This window comes from Pagrus major, chromosome 13 (genome assembly GCF_040436345.1).
Source record: "Pagrus major chromosome 13, Pma_NU_1.0".
Lineage (NCBI taxonomy): Eukaryota > Metazoa > Chordata > Actinopteri > Spariformes > Sparidae > Pagrus > Pagrus major.
Window position 1 is genome coordinate 26,762,671 of NC_133227.1, and position 21,152 is coordinate 26,783,822.

At 42.0% G+C, this 21,152-nt stretch overlaps 4 protein-coding genes across 5 annotated transcripts; 1 reads left to right on the forward strand and 3 right to left on the reverse strand.

Moving 5' to 3' along the window:
• Positions 1–513: 513 nt before the first annotated feature.
• c13h5orf24 (chromosome 13 C5orf24 homolog) lies at positions 514–3,894 on the forward strand. Of its 2 annotated transcripts, none has more exons than XM_073479038.1 (2): positions 514–601; positions 3,225–3,894. In XM_073479038.1, the coding sequence occupies exon 2, from the start codon at positions 3,228–3,230 to the stop codon at positions 3,843–3,845; it is 618 nt and encodes a 205-aa protein (XP_073335139.1). In that variant the 5' UTR covers positions 514–601; positions 3,225–3,227; the 3' UTR covers positions 3,846–3,894. The 2 variants fall into 2 exon arrangements, with proteins under 2 accessions (XP_073335139.1, XP_073335140.1); XM_073479039.1 differs by having other exon boundaries at positions 559–601; positions 3,222–3,894.
• A 3,888-nt stretch (positions 3,895–7,782) lies between these two features.
• Positions 7,783–9,456, reverse strand: LOC141006793 (tripartite motif-containing protein 16-like). Its single transcript, XM_073479037.1, has one exon. It carries the CDS (start codon positions 9,454–9,456, stop codon positions 7,798–7,800), a length of 1,659 nt encoding a protein of 552 aa, XP_073335138.1. The 3' UTR covers positions 7,783–7,797.
• Positions 9,457–11,971: 2,515 nt separating this feature from the next.
• On the reverse strand, positions 11,972–14,327 carry LOC141007684 (tripartite motif-containing protein 16-like). The gene has a single exon (XM_073480069.1). The coding sequence runs from the start codon at positions 14,310–14,312 to the stop codon at positions 12,651–12,653; it is 1,662 nt and encodes a 553-aa protein (XP_073336170.1). The 5' UTR covers positions 14,313–14,327; the 3' UTR covers positions 11,972–12,650.
• Positions 14,328–16,858: 2,531 nt separating this feature from the next.
• On the reverse strand, positions 16,859–19,251 carry LOC141007680 (tripartite motif-containing protein 16-like). The gene has a single exon (XM_073480065.1). It carries the CDS (start codon positions 19,209–19,211, stop codon positions 17,538–17,540), a length of 1,674 nt encoding a protein of 557 aa, XP_073336166.1. The 5' UTR covers positions 19,212–19,251; the 3' UTR covers positions 16,859–17,537.
• Between the last annotated feature and the right edge of the window lie 1,901 nt (positions 19,252–21,152).

Genomic DNA, 21,152 nt, shown 5'->3' on the forward strand with positions numbered 1-21,152 from the left:
CAGGCCCAATAGATGCTGTGTGCCCCTTACTGACTGTTTTTAAATTATTCAACAAGCTTTCGTTTGTATATTATTCATCAGTAGTGGGTCGTGCTGCTTGCACTGAAACTGGGTTATGACTCGATTTCGAGACTTATAACATTAAAAAATAATAATAATAATAAAAAAAATTGATGTAAATAAACAATCTTCTGTTTTTAAAGTGAAAACGTGAGATGTTTGGCTGTAGTTCAGGAGGGGAAGGAGGAGGTAAAGCCTCCTCACGTCCTCCCTCCCCACTGTTCGCTGCTCTGCGCATGCTCAGACTGCGCTCCCGTCTTATTAATTTTTAATGGAAAATGGCTGCGTTTCTCATCCAAACCGCTGGAGCTGGGATATAAAAAATAATAATAATAATAATAAAACCCTGTCTGTGTGAACCCTTTTCACATCTCGTCTATAAACAAACCGACGTGCTGATTAAACTCCATCCAGCCTGGACTGAAAATAATCGTGGGGGAGGAAGAGAAAAAAAAAAAATGGATCGACTCTCGCTTTGAGGGGATGAAAGATCATTTTTCTCCTTAACCCTTTCTGCTCCGAGATCTGCGAAACAATCGAGGTACAGTAACCTTTAAAGAGCTGATGTTGGTGACGGGAGGCTCTGTTTGTTTGATGCATTACAGTGGCCTAATGTACAAGACGTCAAATCGGCTATTGTCGGACTTTTCCGCCCTTTTCGTCAAAGCTTTTAAACCCCCTTTTTCTGCAAAACGGCCCCAAAACGAGGCTAAATTCAGCTGTTGGGTGCTGCAACGTTACACAGATGCAAAGTGACACGGAGAGCAGGAGGGTTTTTTTGCAAAAAAGATGCAGGAATCCATGTGCATATTTTTTGTGAATGAATATTACTACAGACAGTGTAGAGTATGTGATAGTAAAGTCCACACCTCCCTGCAGCCTGTGTCCTCTGCAGAAGAAGATCTCACCAGCAGCAGTCTGTCTTCTTTTATATAGTAAATATTAGTTATCAGCATTACATTGCTGCAGTTAAAGAGCCATATGCACGTGTGAACTGCAATCATAAGGCTGTCGTGTGTGTGATGATGTAAGAGAAAGTAGTCCTCTCACTGCCTCCCTCCTCCTGCACAGTGAGGTCAGAGGTCAGCTGCAGACCACCAGGTGGAGATGCAGCGTCCTTCAGCACCAGGTTATTAAGGTGTGTGTTTTGTTCTCGAGGTCTTTGAAGGATGAATTCACGTATCAGCCGCTTTCGTAGTCCGCAAAACATTTCTGGAGCTTCACAGCAAAACGATGTTGCAGCTTTCTTCTAAATAACTGAAGTAGATGGGGACTTGACCAAAGTAATCCCAAATGGATTTGAAGAGGTGGTATTTACCTTTTTTTTTTTTTTTTTACCTCCGCCATGGAGGTTTGTTTGTTGGTTGGTTTGTGACCAGGCTTACACAGAAACTACTCGACGTACTTCCATGAAAATTGGTTGCAGGATGCGTCTCAGCCCAGAATAGACCCCAACAACTTTTGGTGGGGGTCCTGATAAAAGAATAGATTTTCTTTCTCGCTTTCTTTAACAGTGGGAACATCAACATCAACATTTTTCCATCAGTTTCTCATGGAATAATGCACGGATCATGAAGAGCAGTTTTGGGTGGTTTAAAATTTAGAGTGATACAAGGCTACTGACTTTGATATTGCATTGGCGTAGGTATGCACTCTACTGATACCCCCTTTCGACCAAAGTGAAGTAAGTGCTGGTTCTGGGCTGGTTCAACCTGTGAACCTTTTAAGAACCGGTTTCTTTTTCCACGAGCATGCGAGCCAGTGTAGAGTGACTTTATTCGGTCACTGTAAGCGTCTCCAATTTCCGAGCGTTGTTAGGAAAAACTATGGAAATGTGGATCTCTAAGCAAATATATGACCACACTGACTCTTTGCTCCTGACTTGGCGTGCCTACACTGGCGTCCAAACAAGGACCGGTCCTCAGCCCACTGTTGCTTCGATTAGTGAAACTAGTTCAAATCTTTATGTTCCAGTGGATAAACAAATATCACGCTCGCTCTGATTGTTTAAAAAGGTGGTCACAAGTGGTTTTAGTTGGTCCGTGGTCACGATAACCCTCCCTCCGGCCCCTGATGTAAGCAGTACTTTGTTCTAGACCACTGGCTCCGAACCAGCACCTGAACCGCCTTGGTCCGAAAGGGGTATACGTGCCATTATGGTTAAAAGCTGAAATGGTCACTGAAGCTGTTAATCCAGATGCGGTAGCGTCTGAAGTGAGTGCCCAAGCTCAACTTCCCATTGAGGGTGTGAATACATTTCATATCAATTTGGGATCACAGGGCTTTGGAGACTTGGATGCTGACAAACCAACCAACAGACAGACTAACACGGGTTAAATCTGCATGGGGCCTGGTAGATAAAGACAGAACTGAGTAGAACCCGACCGATACTTGATTTTGGGGGTCGATATCGATATATCGGCTGTCACATACAAAGTTTTGCAGTGACTCCGCCAATGTGGTTGTCAAATGTCCAAAGTCATAACCCCTACCTACAGTATACCTCACTTATATAGTATGCATGCAACAATTGGGTCTGTGGATTCAAAATCAATTTGAATACAAAAACAATTTGAACTCACTGACCTCTAACCTCTTTTATTAAAACAAATTGCTGAGGCACATTTGTTTTGGTCTGAGATGCTGGTGCTGTAGTGCGACATCTAGTGGCTGAAAAGGTATCGTGCCCCAAATAGTTCCCATAGAAAAGCTTGATTGAGCAGATTGAGCATAAATTATCCCGTTTTGTTGCATTTAAAAAATGTTGTTTTAGGGCTTCTGGCCTGAGGGTGACAGTAATAAGCCCGTTAAAGCTTAGTGCATCACAATAAGGAAATGAAGAAGCACAAGACTTATGTGTTTTCAATCAAATACTTTTTAAGTTTAAGGAAAAAATACTTTGTTTGGAAGTCAAGTTAACATCTCTGTTAAAGAGTAGCGCACAGCCTCTTCCCTAAATTTTTATGGCAACCATCTGCGATCAGACCAGCCCATGGCGTCCTTCAGACTAGGTTTAACTTAGCCCCAAACAAGGTTTCTTTATGCAGATCAAATGACTGATATTTTTCATTTACATTGTGTAGCTGAAGCACTGGCTCTACAAAGAAATGTTTTATCTGTGTGTGATATTAACACAGTTGCAACTTCTTTCTGACCCCAAGCAGAAGATGATGCGCCAGGTGACCAGCAGTGACTTCTGCATGAATAGCAGGCCGTCATGCCTAGCGGAGGACGGCCACCACCCCGCCTCCCACTTTGAACTGTGCACCTCCCAGTCCAACAAGTTCTACCCTCCTCCTCCCTCCCTCCAGATGACGCTGGCTCCCATGGCCTTGCCCACCCAGAGCCACAAGCCCATGGTGTGCCAGAGACAGGAAGTGCTCGGGGGTGACCCCCGCTCGCCTGGAAAAATACCCGGCATTAAAAGCACTGATCAACCGCCGGACGACGGCAAGAAGAAGAACAAGGCCGTGGGGAAGACAGGTAGACGCGGGAGGCCTTTGGGAACCACCAAGCTAGCCGGATACAGAACCAGCACAGGGCGACCCCTCGGCACCACCAGAGCTGCTGGGTTCAAGACGAGCCCGGGAAGGCCGCTGGGTACAACCAGAGCGGCGGGGTACAAGGTCAGTCCTGGTCGGCCTCCCGGCAGCATCAAAGGCCTCTCCCGCCTCAACAAACTGGCTTATGGTAGCACCTGCAGCGGAGCGGCTTTCCCCTATCCTCTACCACACAAGGAAATCCTCTGTGAACCTTCCTGCAAAGAGAAGACAGCTAATGAGTAAAAGCTCTGTCTGTTTCTACTCACCCTCCATCAGCTGAAGAAAGAGACACATGAGCGCAGGATTCCTGCCAGATACTGGGGGTGATTGTAATCTTTCCCAGTCTGCTGTGAGGCTGCAACGAGGAGGTTTTCTATTATTCGTGTCGGTGTCATCCGTGTGCCTGCCACCTGATATAATACTGTTAGTTTTTTCAGTGCAACTGCTGGAGATCTATGGTGTGTGGAAGCTTTCACTACACGCTGCTGCGTCTGTTTTCTTAGCGGGAAAAAAGTAATACCACGTGAGCAAGGGGTTTTATGTTACTATCTGTAGAGGTATTTTAGTGTGCTTCATGAAGCATTTTAACAGCTGAATGATCGAAACATTCATTTTAAAATGTTTTATAACTGTAAACAAAGGAGACCATCATGAGAAGATTGACAGCCATGTTTGTGTGAGCTGAGCTGCGTTACAGTACAAAACAAGGACACATTTTACTTTTCTGTTCATCACACTACAGTTTGAATTCCTTATTATCGAATGTCGTTGGATATTCGCTCTCATTCTTGCTCTTTAAACAAACACATGCAAAGCAAGAAAGGAGGGAAACACTGACAAGTAGCAACATTGCCTTTGCAACAGGATGGTTTGCTGTAAATATAATCTTTCATCTAAAAAACAAAATGCTATATGTAGCACCTTTTTTTAATGTGTCATAGTCGTAAGACTCCGGATTTATTCTCTTTATTTCGAGTGTTCTGCTTTTAAGATGATTCAGAGGAACAGTTGGGGGTCAAGTGCCTTGCTCAGTGGCACTTCACAGACAGATGTACAGATAATCCTCCAGGCGAACGGCGCCTCGAAACTGAAACCCAATTAATCCAACTCTTTCCCACTCTGCACCAGAATCAACACTAATAAAACATGACTCCTGCTAATATTATATACTGTTCACTCTCTAAATGTCACCTTGCAAAATGTCTACATATTATCTGCATGCAAATGTCATCAAAGCAACTAAGTCAACTTACAGATTGTTGTGAGGAATAACACTGTTATCCAAGTCTGATATCATGTTTTTTCTTTTTCTTTAACCAAAAGTATCAAACTTAGAGAATGCACAAACATTCCCAGCAACACAGTTCACCTCCTGCTTTTCTTCTGACCGACTAATAATGGGCTCATGTGGACGATGGTTGTCTCGTTTGCTCCTTTATCGCCTGTAAACGTTTAGATGAACTGAAACATCTGAAAACAAGAATCAGTAAACAAGACTGAAATGTGACCAAGCATTCAATTTCAACTTTTGATACCTGACAGTTTTCGGTTCTCGTTGGTACAGAGACATTTTAATTGGTTCTTGAATTGAATTGCGACACCCAGCCCGTAACCCTGTCGTCCTAATGTGTCTCTTGGCATTATTACTAAAAAGTTTATATGTACGGTTTTCATCAGATGTGACGACGACAACAAAATCTGGCCTAAACAAGTCAGTTTCCTCAGACAGAACAATGGTTCTTCTAACATGTTCTTGTCACGTTGTAGAAAGTCTTTCACAAACAACTAGTGCGCATCTTTTCTGTTATTCATCAAAACCACTAACTGCATTATTTGGTGTAAAATTGGATATAAACATAGATACCAAGCAGAATTCGATATATTTTTCTTAAAGTTACATTTGTCCCAGTAAAATTAAAAATGCAATCTTATCTGTTATATGAATGTGTCTCTGAATGCACTGACTTTGCTTGATCTGGCACTTAATTACACAAAAGCATTATTATTTGATGTCATATTTGTGCGAACGTTTCCCGACCAAAGCCTCAAATATCTTATTTGTGTTCTTGCTTAAAGAAATAAGAAAGTACTTGAGATGCTGGTTTTGATTTGCGTTTTAAAGCTGAATCATAAACAGACGAGACCATCACTGACAAGACTGTCAGCAGCTGCTGGCCTCTATTCTGTGGTACTGCACTTGTGAGCCAGCAGGTTATATTTGTTGGGGGAAGCTGCAGGTGGCGCTGTTCCTCCAGAGCAAACAGCCAAAGCTGTAGGAGATTCATTAGAAGCAGAGGGAAGCAGTGAACAGGCCATTAAACATGTCTACATTGTAAAGTAAAGGTACAGCTCATCACACTTTACACTTTGGATTTTAAAGATGGCGAGATCAGATCATGTCTGTTTGTTATGTTGCTATTTATTATGTTGTTTTAGGTACATTACCACAGACCTGTGGAGAACTTGAATCTGACTGATGGGAAGCTGGTGTGTTCATGAAATGCGGTTGTGAAATGATTGAGTACAAACAGGCGTGAGACAGAACAGAGAGATGCCGTAGTTTTATGGGTTTAATATTTGTCTTTTCACGTCATGCTTGATGCACTGTCAGTACAGGAGATCTCAGATAGTCAAATATGATTTTGATCCAGAAAACTGTTTGATGACACTACTTAATATTTTAAGTATAAATCATGAAGGAACCAGTTCAGCAAAAATTTAAATTCAGTCATTGTCTTTTCACCTTCCTGCTGATGGAAAGTGAGATGTCCACAAAACATTTCTGGAGCGACTTTTGTTACTTGATGGAAGGCGCTGACATTCTGGATGCTGACCCTCCGAGGACGACATCACAGAAGGGATAAGGAACCGAGGGATGATTATGAAAAGTAGATTACCTAAAACAAACTCACTGACGCGGTTAATTTATTGATATTCCTCTCATTTTTATTTGTAAGTTAAATCAGTGCTGACACAAGGCACAGGAATATGATGGTTTAACTTATTTCTGCTTTTTTTCCCCTTCAGCATTCAATCAACACACGGTCTGTTGTCTGTAGACGATGATTCCCAAAAATATTACCTCACATTTTGAGTGTTTCTGAGAAGACGTGGAGCCCAGTTATTCCTAAAGTGTGATTGGTCGAAGCCTGTAAAGCTTTGTATTATTCCCATTTTACTCCTGCATGATTGTTGTGGAATGTTAAAAAAATAAAGTTGTGTAATAAATCTGAAAGTAACACATTCTCCTGAAATATTGTGTTGGAGTGTTTTCCTGTATGAAAGAGCCAACATGTCACAAACTTAAAATCATCTCAGAATTGTGCTGTTTCTGGTGAAATGACCCATCAGCTCCATGATAACATGGAGGTTATCTGACTGCCTTCATTGATCTCCCTGTGTGTGTTTCTGTTCCCACAATATCCTGAAAAACTGATTGATTGAAATGAAATTTAGCAGGAAAACAAGTGATTCTGGTGATATTCTGACAGTTAAAGGAAGAACACACAGTCACCTATTCATTTATGTGTTTATTTATTTATTTGAAGGATTTGAACAAAGACTTTTCATAACTGCTTCTTAAAATTGTTACTACATATTGACATGATATCAGTCTTAACAAGACGATCAACAAACTATTTTCAGAGGGTTAATTTTGAAACTATACAAGCTGATATTTTACTGATGTTTTTCATGCAGGTTTTGGTTACATAAAAAAATAGAAATGTGATTTTGAAACATTAAAACAGAGGCACACTATGAAGGACAGACAGAAGTATGTGCAAAACTAAAAAGTAAAGATGAAGTACACAAAATATGTTCTTGAAGATTTGGTACAAATAAAATTACATAAAAATCTTAAAACTAAAAAAAACCTCAAAAATCCAAACAGATTCACACATTTTACACACCACATGTTTCTGACAAAAACTGATTCATCATTTCACATCTTACATATGTAATATTTCCCAAATGTTCAGTAAATGTAGCTCACAAGTCAAATTTTTAACAAACAAGATGGTCTAATCACTCTGTAGGAAACAATCACAGTTTCTCTAAACTGAGAAGAAAAAAACAAAACAATATAAAATCCAAGAAAAATCATCATGGTCCCACCTCCTATGTTTGATCAGTGCAGTGCAGACACACCTCAACATGTACAGCACCACAGATGAGTCTCTCTGTAATCTCCTTTCTACTTGAGCTCACACAACTCTGCTGTGGTACCATAGTTTTGTGGCCAAAATCCAGGATAGAGAGGCTGAGTGAACGTGGTCTGGACTCTGTGGAGGAGAGTGATGGTTTCAGAGACGCTGTAGTAAGACAGAGTACCTGCACTATGATCCAGGTAAACTCCTATTGTGGAGGACTGAGGGCCTGAGATGGAAGTAGCAATATTATTATGACCGAATGCATAACCTCCACTGTCACATATTAATGACCAGGATTTGTCATTACATCCAAATCCACATTCAGTACTGGTCCCTGTTCTGCTAATGTTCTTGTATGCAACTGCTATATAAACTCTCCCGCTCCACTTCACCTCCCAGTAACAACGTCCAGTCAGACCCTCTCTACTCAGGACCTGATACCATTCAACAAATCTGTGTGGGTGAGCTGAATATACCTGGTCTACTGACATTAATGTTGCTTTTCTGTTCCTGTCACTTAATGACAAATATTTGTTTGCTGTGTTTGGATCCAGTGTGATTTCACAAGAATACTTGAGAAGTTCAGTTCTGGTTCTGGGCTCTGCTTGAGGCAGTAAAACATCCACTCCAGTCACTGCCAGTGAGATCTTTGTCCACTCCTCACTCAGGACAGCCTGAAGTTTATTTCTGGCCTCCGACACAGCTGCTGTCACACCCTCAAAAGAGCACAGAGGACGTATATCAATGCTGGGTAAGTCTTTAGGTTCGCTCAGACGTGACAGTGAGAAGTAGTTGTTCAGGAAATGGAGTTGATCTTCAGTGTGTGAGAGCTTCTCCAGCTCAGCGTCTTTCCTCCGCAGCTCAGTGATCTCCTGCCGCAGCTCCTCCTCAAGATCTTTAGCTCGACTCACTTCAGTTTTCTGCTGTGATCTGATCTGCTGCTTCACTTCAGAGCTTCTCTTCCCAATGAGACGGATCAACTCGGTGAATGTCTTCTCGCTGTCCTCCACAGCTTTGTCAGCAGAAAGATTGATAGCCTCCACCCTCCGCTGAAGCACCTTGACGTCTTTCTCTCTGTCCTGGATTCTCTGTTGGATTGTTTGCTGACTCGCCCCGAGCTCCGTCTGCCTCTCAGCCCTTTCTGCTGCAGCAGAGACTGTGTCATGGCCTTTATGATCATCCATGGAGCAGAGAATACAGATACACTGCTGATCAGTGCGGCAGAAAATCTTCATCACCTCGTCATGGCGAGAGCAGATGTTCTCCTGAAGCTTTGAGGTGGCTTCAACCAGCTTGTGTTTCTTTAATGGAGCCACACTGTAGTGAGGCTGAAGGTGTTGCTCACAGTAAGAGGCCATACACACCAGACAGGACTTGAAGGCTTTCAGCTTCTTCCCAGTGCAGAAGTCACAGGTCACGTCTCCAGGTCCAGCATAGGAATGATCAGGTGAAGCAGCTTGAAGTTGTACTTTCTTCACTTCCTCCACTAACTCTGCTAACATGGTGTTTTTCACCAGGACAGGCCTCGGTGTGAAGCTCTGCCTGCACTGAGGGCAGCTGTGTGCTTCCTTGTCTTTCTCCGTGTCCCAGCAGTCTTTAATACAGCTCATGCAGTAGCTGTGCCCACAGGGAATAGTCACCGGATCCTTCAGAAGATCCAGACAGATTGAACAGCTCAGTTTCTCTCGATCCAGCTGCGACATTTCTCCTCCAGACGACAGTGAATGTCAGTAAGTTTCACTCTCTGTTTCCAGATAAAAGCTGAGCTCATTTCCTTGATGTTCAGTCACTGGTCTGTAGTGTATGAGCCTATCAGCTGTTGCATTTCATCACATGGTGTTTAGACCCATGTTTTCACTGGCAGATCTATGAAAGGGGAGGGAACTACCAACATCAGAGCTGAATGTGCTTTGAGAGTTTCTCAGAGCAGGAGGAGCCGAGCCTGGCCAGTCAGTAACGTCTGGGTGGGGTTAAAAAGTTGTGCTTGATCCAGGAAGAGGAGGGTTGTGAGAGTTGCATTGTGTATCAGCGCTCAGAAATAGTGCACCTCTCAGATAATTATATAATAAACTAGCGTTCCCAGAGGAACCTGATTTACAGGGTACAAGATTCATTTTTCTTCCTGTCATCTCACAACAGGGTTGTTTAACAAAATACTTGCTGAATTCCCTTTATGCTCCTCACTAAAGAAAACAAATCTGTAAATGGATGAATAAAAAATAAGACACAACAGCAAACAATTTCTTGTAGTTGAGAGCAGAGGATGAGTTCAGGAGTCTCCCAGCCTGAGGAAAGAAGCTGCTCTGTAGTCTGGTGGTGAAGCAGACTAGTAACACCTGTACTTCTAAATGTTTGTTGTGAAAAGATGAAACATTTTTTGGTCCATATTCTGCTCTAACTGGGTTCATTGTCCTGACCGGTCAGATTCTGTGGTGGATATTTTGTGCTTGGTGTTTGTTTCTTCCTCTGTTGTGCTTGCAGAGGTGCATTGAGAGGCTGGGCGGAGCTTCCCACTCACCGGAGCTGCTGACACACGCTCACCTGCAGCAGGTTGGCAGTTAGTCTTGCTGATAAAGCCCTGCTCTCCACGCTACCTGCTTCCAGGTGATTTCATCAGTTCAGTGGGGTACATGGCTCCTGTTAGATCGTCGTTTTGTATGACTTGTAGTTTTTTGTGTTCACTCTACACACAGTGTTCACCTGCACCTGCACCTCTGCAGCCAGCAGCCTCACCCTGTGCTCACCAGAGTCTCAACTCACCACGCTACCTCACCTCCACCTGTACGGTTTTCATCAGATATGACGACGACAGCAAAATCTGGCCTGAACAAGTCAGTTTCCTCAGACAGAACGATGGTTCTTCTAACATGTTCTTGTCACGTTGTAGAAAGTCTTTCACAAACAATTAGTGCGTATCTTTTGTGTTATTCATCAAATCCACTAACTGCATTATTTGGATATAAACATAGATACCAAGCAAAGTTAAATTTGTCCCAGTAAAACTAAAAATGCCATCTGTTATATGAATGTGTCTCTGAATGCACTGACTTTGCTTGATCTGGCACTTAATTACACAAAAGCATTATTATTTGATGTCATATTTGTGTCAACGTTTGAAGAACAAATACAGTTACTCAAAGGTCATTTCTGCCTAAATATGACTTGATCTCATTCTTGAGCTTCATAATATAAAGATCTGAGCTCAGGAGACAGCTTGAAATCCTTTTAAAGGACCATTACAACAGAAAATGGGCCTTTTCACCTGCCAAAAACTGATTGAAGGCCAAATACAGTTACTGAAAGGTCATTTTCAGAAATAAATGTCAAGTTGAGAGCAGAGGATGAGTTCAGGAGTCTCCCAGCCTGAGGAAAGAAGCTGCTCTGTAGTCTGGTGGTGATGCAGACTAGTAACACCTGTACTTCTAAATGTTTGTTGTGAAAAGATGAAACATTTTTTGGTCCATATTCTGCTCTAACTGGGTTTATGTACTGAAGCACCGTGTCTGTCATGGCCTTTACGATCACCCATGGAGCAGTGACAACAGATACAGTGCTAAGAAGGGATAAGGGACCGAGGGATGATTATGAAAAGTGGATAACCTAAAACAAACTCACTAACATGATTCATTTATTGATATTCTGGTCGTCTTTAGCTGTAAGTTAAATCAGTGCTGACACAAGGCACAGGAATATGATGGTTTAACTTATTTCTGCTTTTTTTTCCTTCAGCATTCAATCAACACACGGTCTGTTGTCTGTAGACGATGATTTCCAAAAATATTACCTCACATTTTGAGTGTTTCTGAGAAGACGTGGAGCCCAGTTATTCCTAAAGTGTGATTGGTCGAAGCCTGTAAAGCTTTGTATTATTCCCATTTTACTCCTGCATGATTGTTGTGGAATGTTAAAAAAAAAAGTTGTGTAATAAATCTGAAAGTAACACATTCTCCTGAAATATTGTGTTGGAGTGTTTTCCTGTATGAAAGAGCCAACATGTCACAAACTTAAAATCATTTCAGAATTGTGCTGTTTCTGGTGAAATGACCCATCAGCTCCATGATAACATGGAGGTGATCTGACTGCCTTCATTGATCTCCCTGTGTGTGTTTCTGTTCCCACAATATCTTGAAAAACTGATCGATTTAAATGAAATTTAGCAGGAAAACAAGTGATTCTGGTGATATTCTGACAGTTAAAGGAAGAACACACAGTCACCTATTCATTTATGTGTTTATTTATTTATTTGAAGGATTTGAACAAAGACTTTTCATAACTGCTTCTTAAAATTGTTACTACATATTGACATGATATCAGTTTTAACAAGACGATCAACAAACCATTTTCAGAGGGTTAATTTTGAAACTATACAAGCTGATATTTTACTGATGTTTTTCATGCAGGTTTTGGTTACATAAAAAAATAGAAATGTGATTTTGAAACATTAAAACAGAGGCACACTATGAAGGACAGACAGCAGTATGTGCAAAACTAAAAGTAAAGATGAAATTACACAAAATATGTTCATGAAGATTTGGTACAAATAAAATTACATAAAAATCTTAAAACTAAAAAAAAACCCTCAAAAATCCAAACAGATTCACACATTTTACACACCACATGTTCCTGACAAAAACTGATTCATCATTTCACATCTTGCATATGTAATATTTCCCAAATGTTCAGTAAATGTAGCTCACAAGTCAAATTTCAACAAACACGATGCTTTAATCACTCTGTAGGAAACAATCACAGTTTCTCTAAACTGAGAAGAAAAAAACAAAACTATATAAAATCCAAGAAAAATCATCATGGTCCCACCTCCTATGTTTGATCAGTGCAGTGCAGACACACCTCAACATGTACAGCACCACAGATGAGTCTCTCTTTAATCTCCTGTCTACTTGAGCTCACACAACTCTGCTGTGTCACCAAAACTGTCTGGAAGCCAAAGTCCAGCATAGAGAGGCTGAGTGAACGTGGTCTGGACTCTGTGGAGGAGAGTGATGGTTTCAGAGACGCTGTAGTAAGACAGAGTACCTGCACTGTGATCCAGGTAAACTCCTATTGTGGAGGACTGAGGGCCTGAGATGGAAGTATCAATATCATTATGTCTGAAGTTATAACCTCCACTGTAACATTCTAATGACCAGGATTTGTCATTATTTCCAAATCCACATTCAGTACTGGTCCCTGTTCTGCTAATGTTCTTGTATGCAACTGCTATATCAACCGTCCCGCTCCACTTCACCTCCCAGTAACAACGTCCAGTCAGACCGTCTCTACTCAGGACCTGCCACCATTCACCAAATCTGTCTGGGTGAGCTGAATATACCTGGTCTACTGACATGAATGTTGCTTTTCTGTTCCTGTCACTTAATGACAAACGTTTGTTTGCTGTGTTTGGATCCAGTGTGATTTCACAAGAATACTTGAGAAGTTCAGTTCTGGTTCTGGGCTCTGCTTGAGGCAGTAAAACATCCACTTCAGTCACTGCCAGTGAGATCTTTGTCCACTCCTCACTCAGGACAGCCTGAAGTTTATCTCTGGCCTCCGACACAGCTGCTGTCACACCCTCAAAAGAGCACAGAGGACGTATATCAATGCTGGGTAAGTCTTTAGGTTCGCTCAGACGTGACAGTGAGAAGTAGTTGTTCAGGAAATGGAGATGATCTTCAGTGTGTGAGAGCTTCTCCAGCTCAGCGTCTTTCCTCCGCAGCTCAGTGATCTCCTGCTGCAGCTCCTCCTCAAGATCTTTAGCTCGACTCACTTCAGTTTTCTGCTGTGATCTGATCTGCTGCTTCACTTCAGAGCTTCTCTTCTCAATGAGACGGATCAACTCGGTGAAAGTCTTCTCGCTGTCCTCCACAGCTTTGTCAGCAGAAAGATTGATAGCCTCCACCCTCCGCTGAAGCACCTTGACGTCTTTCTCTCTGTCCTGGATTCTCTGTTGGATTGTTTGCTGACTCGCCCCGAGCTCCGTCTGCCTCTCAGCCCTTTCTGCTGCAGCAGAGACAGTGTCATGGCCTTTATGATCATCCATGGAGCAGAGATAACAGATACACTGCTGATCAGTGCGGCAGAAAATCTTCATCACCTCGTCATGGCGAGAGCAGATGTTCTCCTGAAGCTTTGAGGTGGCTTCAACCAGCTTGTGTTTCTTTAATGGAGCCACACTGTAGTGAGGCTGGAGGTGTTGCTCACAGTATGAGGCCATACACACCAGACAGGACTTGAAGGCTTTCAGCTTCTTCCCAGTGCAGTAATCACAGGCCACGTCTCCAGGTCCAGCATAGGAATGATCAGGTGAAGCAGCTTGAAGTTGTACTTTCTTCACTTCCTCCACCAACTCTGCAAACATGATGTTTTTCACCAGGACAGGCCTCGGTGTGAAGCTCTGCCTGCACTGAGGGCAGCTGTGTGCTTCCTTGTCTTTCTCCGTGTCCCAGCAGTCTTTAATACAGCTCATGCAGTAGCTGTGCCCACAAGGAATAGTCACCGGATCCTTCAGAAGATCCAGACAGATTGAACAGCTCAGTTTCTCTCGATCCAGCTGCGCCATTTCTCCTCCAGACGACAGTGAATGTCAGTAAGTTTCACTCTCTGTTTCCAGATAAAAGCTGAGCTCATTTCCTTGATGTTCAGTCACTGGTCTGTAGTGTATGAGCCTATCAGCTGTTGTATTTCATCACATGGTGTTTAGACCCATGTTTTCACTGGCAGATCTATGAAAGGGGAGGGAACTACCAACGTCAGAGCTGAATGTGCTGTGAGAGTTTCTCAGAGCAGGAAGAGCCGAGCCTGGACAATCAGTAACGTCTGGGTGGGGTTAAAAAGTTGTGCTTGATCCAGGAAGAGGAGGGTTGTGAGAGTTGCATTGTGTATCAGCGCTCAGAAATAGTGCACCTGTCAGATAATTATATAATTAACCCGTGTTCCCAGAGGAACCTGATTTACAGGGTACAAGGTTCCTTTTTCTTTCTATCATCTTACAACAGGGTTGTTTGACAAAATACTTGCTGAATTCCCTTTATGCTCCTCACTAAAGAAAACAAATCTGTAAATGGATGAATAAAAAATAAGACACAACAACAAACAATTTCTTGTAGTTGAGAGCAGAGGATGAGTTCAGGAGTCTCCCAGCCTGAGGAAAGAAGCTGCTCTGTAGTCTGGTGGTGAAGCAGACTAGTAACACCTTTACTTTTAAATGTTTGTTGTGAAATGATGAAACATTTTTTGGTCCATATTCTGCTCTAACTGGGTTCATTGTCCTGACCGGTCAGATTCTGTGGTGGATATTTTGTGCTTGGTGTTTGTTTCTTCCTCTGTTGTGCTTGCAGAGGTGCATTGAGAGGCTGGGCGGAGCTTCCCACTCACCGGAGCTGCTGACACACTCTCACCTGCAGCAGGTTGGCAGTTAGTCTTGCTGATAAAGCCCTGCTCTCCACGCTACCTGCTTCCAGGTGATTTTATCAGTTCGATGTGGCACATGGCTCCTGTTAGATCGTCGTTTTGTATGACTTCTAGTTTTTTCGTGTTCACTCTACACACAGTGTTCACCTGCACCTGCACCTCTGCAGCCAGCAGCCTCACCCTGTGCTCACCAGAGTCTCAACTCACCACGCTACCTCACCTCCACCTGTACGGTTTTCATCAGATATGACGACGACAACAAAATCTGGCCTGAACACGTCAGTTTCCTCAGACAGAACAATGGTTCTTCTAACATGTTCTTGTCACGTTGTAGAAAGTCTTTCACAAACAATTAGTGTGTGTCTTTTGTGTTATTCATCAAAACCACTAACTGCATTATTTAGTTATAAACATAGATACCAAGCAAAATTTGATATATTTTTCTTAAAAAGTTAAATTTGTCCCAGTAAAATTAAAAATGCCATCTGTTATATGAATGTGTTTCTGAATGCACTGACTTTGCTTGATCTGGCACTTAATTACACAAAAGCATTATTATTTGATGTCATATTTGTGTGAACGTTTGAAGGACAAATACAGTTACTGAAAGTTTATTTCTGCCTAAATATGACTTGATCTCATTCTTGAGCTTCATAATATAAAGATCTGAGCTCACGAGACAGTTTGAAATCCTTTTAAAGGACCATTACAACAGAAAATGTGCCTTTTCACCTGCCAAAAACTGATTGAAGGCCAAATACAGTTACTGAAAAGTCATTTTCAGAAATAAATGTCAAGTTGAGAGCAGAGGATGAGTTCAGGAGTCTCCCAGCCTGAGGAAAGAAGCTGCTCTGTAGTCTGGTGGTGAAGCAGACTAGTAACACCTGCACTTCTAAATGTTTGTTGTGAAAACATGAAACATTTTGGCTTTTTTTTGTACATATTCTGCTCTAACTGGGTTTATGTACTGAAGCACCGTGTCTATCATGGCCTTTACGATCACCCATGGAGCAGTGATAACAGATACAGTGCTAAGAAGGGATAAGGGACGAGGGATGATTATGAAAAGTGGATAACCTCAAACAAACTCACTAACATGATTCATTTATTTATATTCTGGTCGTCTTTAGCTGTAAGTTAAATCAGTGCTGACACAAGGCACAGGAATATGATGGTTTAACTTATTTCTGCTTTTTTTCCCTTCAGCATTCAATCAACACACGGTCTGTTGTCTGTAGACGATGATTTCCAAAAATATTACCTCACATTTTGAGTGTTTCTGAGAAGACGTGAAGCCCAGTTATTCCTAAAGTGTGATTGGTCGAAGCCTGTAAAGCTTTGTATTATTCCCATTTTACTCCTGCATGATTGTTGTGGAATGTTAAAAAAAAAAAAGTTGTGTAATAAATCTGAAAGTAACACATTCTCCTGAAATATTGTGTTGGAGTGTTTTCCTGTATGAAAGAGCCAACATGTCACAAACTTAATCATCTCAGAATTGTGCTGTTTCTGGTGAAATGACCCATCAGCTCCATGATAACATGGAGGTTATCTGACTGCCTTCATTGATCTCCCTGTGTGTGTTTCTGTTCCCACAATATCTTGAAAAACTGATCGATTTAAATGAAATTTAGCAGGAAAACAAGTGATTCTGGTGATATTCTGACAGTTAAAGGAAGAACACACAGTCACCTATTCATTCATGTGTTTATTTATTTATTTGAAGGTTTTGAACAAAGACTTTTCATAACTGCTTCTTAAAATTGTTACTACATATTGACATGATATCAGTCTTAACAAGACGATCAACAAACTATTTTCAGAGGGTTAATTTTGAAACTATACAAGCTGATATTTTACTGATGTTTTTCATGCAGGTTTTGGTTACATAAAAAAAATAGAAATGTGATTTTGAAACATTGAAACAGAGGCACACTATGGAGGACAGACAGAAGTATGTGCAAAACTAAAAAGTAAAGATGAAGTACACAAAATATGTTCTTGAAGATTTGGTACAAATAAAATTACATAAAAATCTTAAAACAAAAAAAACCCCTCAAAAATCCAAACAGATTCACACATTTTACACACCACATGTTTCTGACAAAAACTGATTCATCATTTCACATCTTGCATATGTAATATTTCCCAAATGTTCAGTAAATGTAGCTCACAAGTCAAATTTCAACAAACACGATGCTTTAATCACTCTGTAGGAAACAATCACAGTTTCTCTAAATTGAGAAGAAAAAAACAAAACTATATAAAATCCAATAAAAATCATCATCGTCCCACCTCCTGTGTTTGATCAGTGCAGTGCAGACACACCTCAACATGTACAGCACCACAGATGAGTCTCTCTTTAATCTCCTGTCTACTTGAGCTCACACAACTCTGCTGTGGTACCAGTACTGCCCGGAAGCCAAAATCCAGCATAGAGAGGCTGAGTGAACGTGGTCTGGACTCTGTGGAGGAGAGTGATGGTTTCAGAGACGCTGTAGTAAGACAGAGTACCTGCACTATGATCCAGGTAAACTCCTATTGTGGAGGACTGAGGGCCTGAGATGGAAGTAACAATATCATTATGTCTGAATTTATAACCTCCACTGTTACATATTAATGACCAGGATTTGTCATTATATCCAAATACACATTCAGTACGGGTCCCTGTTCTGCTAATGTTCTTGTATGCAACTGCTATATCAACCGTCCCGCTCCACTTCACCTCCCAGTAACAACGTCCAGTCAGACCCTCTCTACTCAGGACCTGCCACCTTTCACCAAATCTGTCTGGGTGAGCTGAATATACCTGGTCTACTGACATTAATGTTGCTTTTCTGTTCCTGCCACTTAATGACAAACGTGTGTTTGCTGTGTTTGGATCCAGTGTGATTTCACAAGAATACTTGAGAAGTTCAGTTCTGGTTCTGGGCTCTGCTTGAGGCAGTAAAACATCCACTTCAGTCACTGCCAGTGAGATCTTTGTCCACTCCTCACTCAGGACAGCCTGAAGTTTATCTCTGGCCTCCGACACAGCTGCTGTCACACCCTCAAAAGAGCACAGAGGACGTATAACAATGCTGGGTAAGTCTTTAGGTTCGCTCAGACGTGACAGTGAGAAGTAGTTGTTCAGGAAATGGAGATGATCTTCAGTGTGTGAGAGCTTCTCCAGCTCAGTGTCTTTCCTCCGCAGCTCAGTGATCTCCTGCTGCAGCTCCTCCTCAAGATCTTTAGCTCGACTCACTTCAGTTTTCTGCTGTGATCTGATCTGCTGCTTCACTTCAGAGCTTCTCTTCTCAATGAGACGGATCAAGTCGGTGAATGTCTTCTCGCTGTCCTCCACAGCTTTGTCAGCAGAAAGATTGATAGCCTCCACCCTCCGCTGAAGCACCTTGACGTCTTTCTCTCTGTCCTGGATTCTCTGTTGGATTGTTTGCTGACTCGCCCCGAGCTCCGTCTGCCTCTCAGCCCTTTCTGCTGCAGCAGAGACTGTGTCATGGCCTTTATGATCATCCATGGAGCAGAGAATACAGATACACTGCTGATCAGTGCGGCAGAAAATCTTCATCACCTCGTCATGGCGAGAGCAGATGTTCTCCTGAAGCTTTAAGGTGGCTTCAACCAGCTTGTGTTTCTTGAATGTAGCCACACTGTAGTGAGGCTGGAGGTGTTGCTCACAGTAAGAGGCCATACACACCAGACAGGACTTGAAGGCTTTCAGCTTCTTCCCAGTGCAGAAGTCACAGGCCACGTCTCCAGGTCCAGCATAGGAATGATCAGGTGAAGCAGCTTGAAGTTGTACTTTCTTCACTTCCTCCACTAACTCTGCAAACATGATGTTTTTCACCAGGACAGGCCTCGGTGTGAAGCTCTGCCTGCACTGAGGGCAGCTGTGTGCTTCCTTGTCTTTCTCCGTGTCCCAGCAGTCTTTAATACAGCTCATGCAGTAGCTGTGCCCACAGGGAATAGTCACAGGATCCTTCAGAAGATCCAGACAGATTGAACAGCTCAGTTTCTCTCGATCCAGCTGAAGCACATGCTGCGCCATTTCTCCTCCAGACGACAGTGAATGTCAGTAAGTTTCACTCTCTGTTTCCAGATAAAAGCTGAGCTCATTTCCTTGATGTTCAGTCACTGGTCTGTAGTGTATGAGCCTATCAGCTGTTGTATTTCATCACATGGTGTTTAGACCGATTTTTTCACTGGCAGATCTATGAAAGGGGAGGAACTACCAACATCAGAGCTGAATGTGCTTTGAGAGTTTCTCAGAGCAGGAGGAGCCGAGCCTGGCCAGTCAGTAACGTCTGGGTGGGGTTAAAAAGTTGTGCTTGATCCAGGAAGAGGAGGGTTGTGAGAGTTGCATTGTGTATCAGCGCTCAGAAATAGTGCACCGCTCAGATAATTATATAATTAACCCGTGTTCCCAGAGGAACCTGATTTACAGGGTACAAGGTTCCTTTTTCTTTCTGTCTTCTTACAACAGGGTTGTTTAACAAAATAGTTGCTGAATTCCCTTTATGCTCCTCACTAAAGAAAACAAATCTGTAAATGGATGAATAAAAAATAAGACACAACAACGAACAATTTCTTGTAGTTGAGAGCAGAGGATGAGTTCAGGAGTCTCCCAGCCTGAGGAAAGAAGCTGCTCTGTAGTCTGGTGGTGAAGCAGACTAGTAACACCTGTACTTCTAAATGTTTGTTGGGAAAAGATTTTGGCTTTTTTTTGGTCCATATTCTGCTCTAACTGGGTTTATGTACTGAAGCACCGTGTCTATCATGGCCTTTACGATCACCCATGGAGCAGTGATAACAGATACAGTGCTCAGAAGGGATAAGGGACAGAGGGATGATTATGAAAAGTGGATAACCTCAAACAAACTCACTAACATGATTCATTTATTGATATTCTGGTCATATTTAGCTGTAAGTTAAGTTATTTTGGGTGAAATTACCCAGACAGTTTGACAACCATTCACACCTGGGCTCACCTGGCCTTAGAAACCCACATGAAGGCCGGTTTGACCAACGACTCTTACGACTCTGTCAGGACACTCCCACACAGAGTTTAAAAGCCTGCGACTCCTCTCCAGTTAGTGAGAACTGAAGAAGTCTCTTGGATGAGAGGTGAAACGTCTTCAAGAAACTGAAACAGGTCCAGTTACCTACGATACAGCACCTAGATTTACCATGACCTGGATGACTGAGAACCTTCATCAACACGTTAGTAACTGTTGTTTGTACCAAAGTGATGCAGCTTCAGTGAAGTGCTGCAGTAGCAAGACACAGAATATGTGACCTTTTATACAACCGAATGTGTGTTATTTTGTTACACAGCTGCATTTGTCTTTTATTTAGACTTACACTGATGAATCATGCACTCATCACATATTTATTTAGGGGACAAAACTTCCTGTTTCAAGCCTGTTTCCTTTTTGTTTAATGATTTGATGAATAAGTGACACGACTGCACATAAAAAATGTTATAAAAGATATTTTAAGATGTATCAATTAATGCTGCAATAAAATAAGATTTGCAAACATCTTTTTTTTTTTTAAATCACTGGTTGTTTTGATCCTAAACTTGGCAGGAGAGAGACTCTGGAAGCAACTTTTGGAAATCACTAAAAGCATGTTTAATTCCTTAAAGTGAGCATTTATAAAATACAAATAATATAAACGTGTGAGATAAAGGCCTATGCAGGATTATTCCTATATAGCTATATTTTACTAGCTTCAACACCTGAGGAGTATCAGCTCTGCTCACCCACAATATTACCTCAAAGTCATCCTGATCAATTTGCAGCCACTGCTTTAAATGCATACAATCAAATAACCTGCAAGGTGTGTGATTATTATCTACAGGAAAGCAGCATTCAACCTCAACAAACCCAACATGAACTCACTACACAATGTATTCAAGTCAGTGTTGATGTTGTGGTGAGGTAGGTTACGTGGAAAAACAGGTGATTCTTGCGCCATCTGCTGTTTG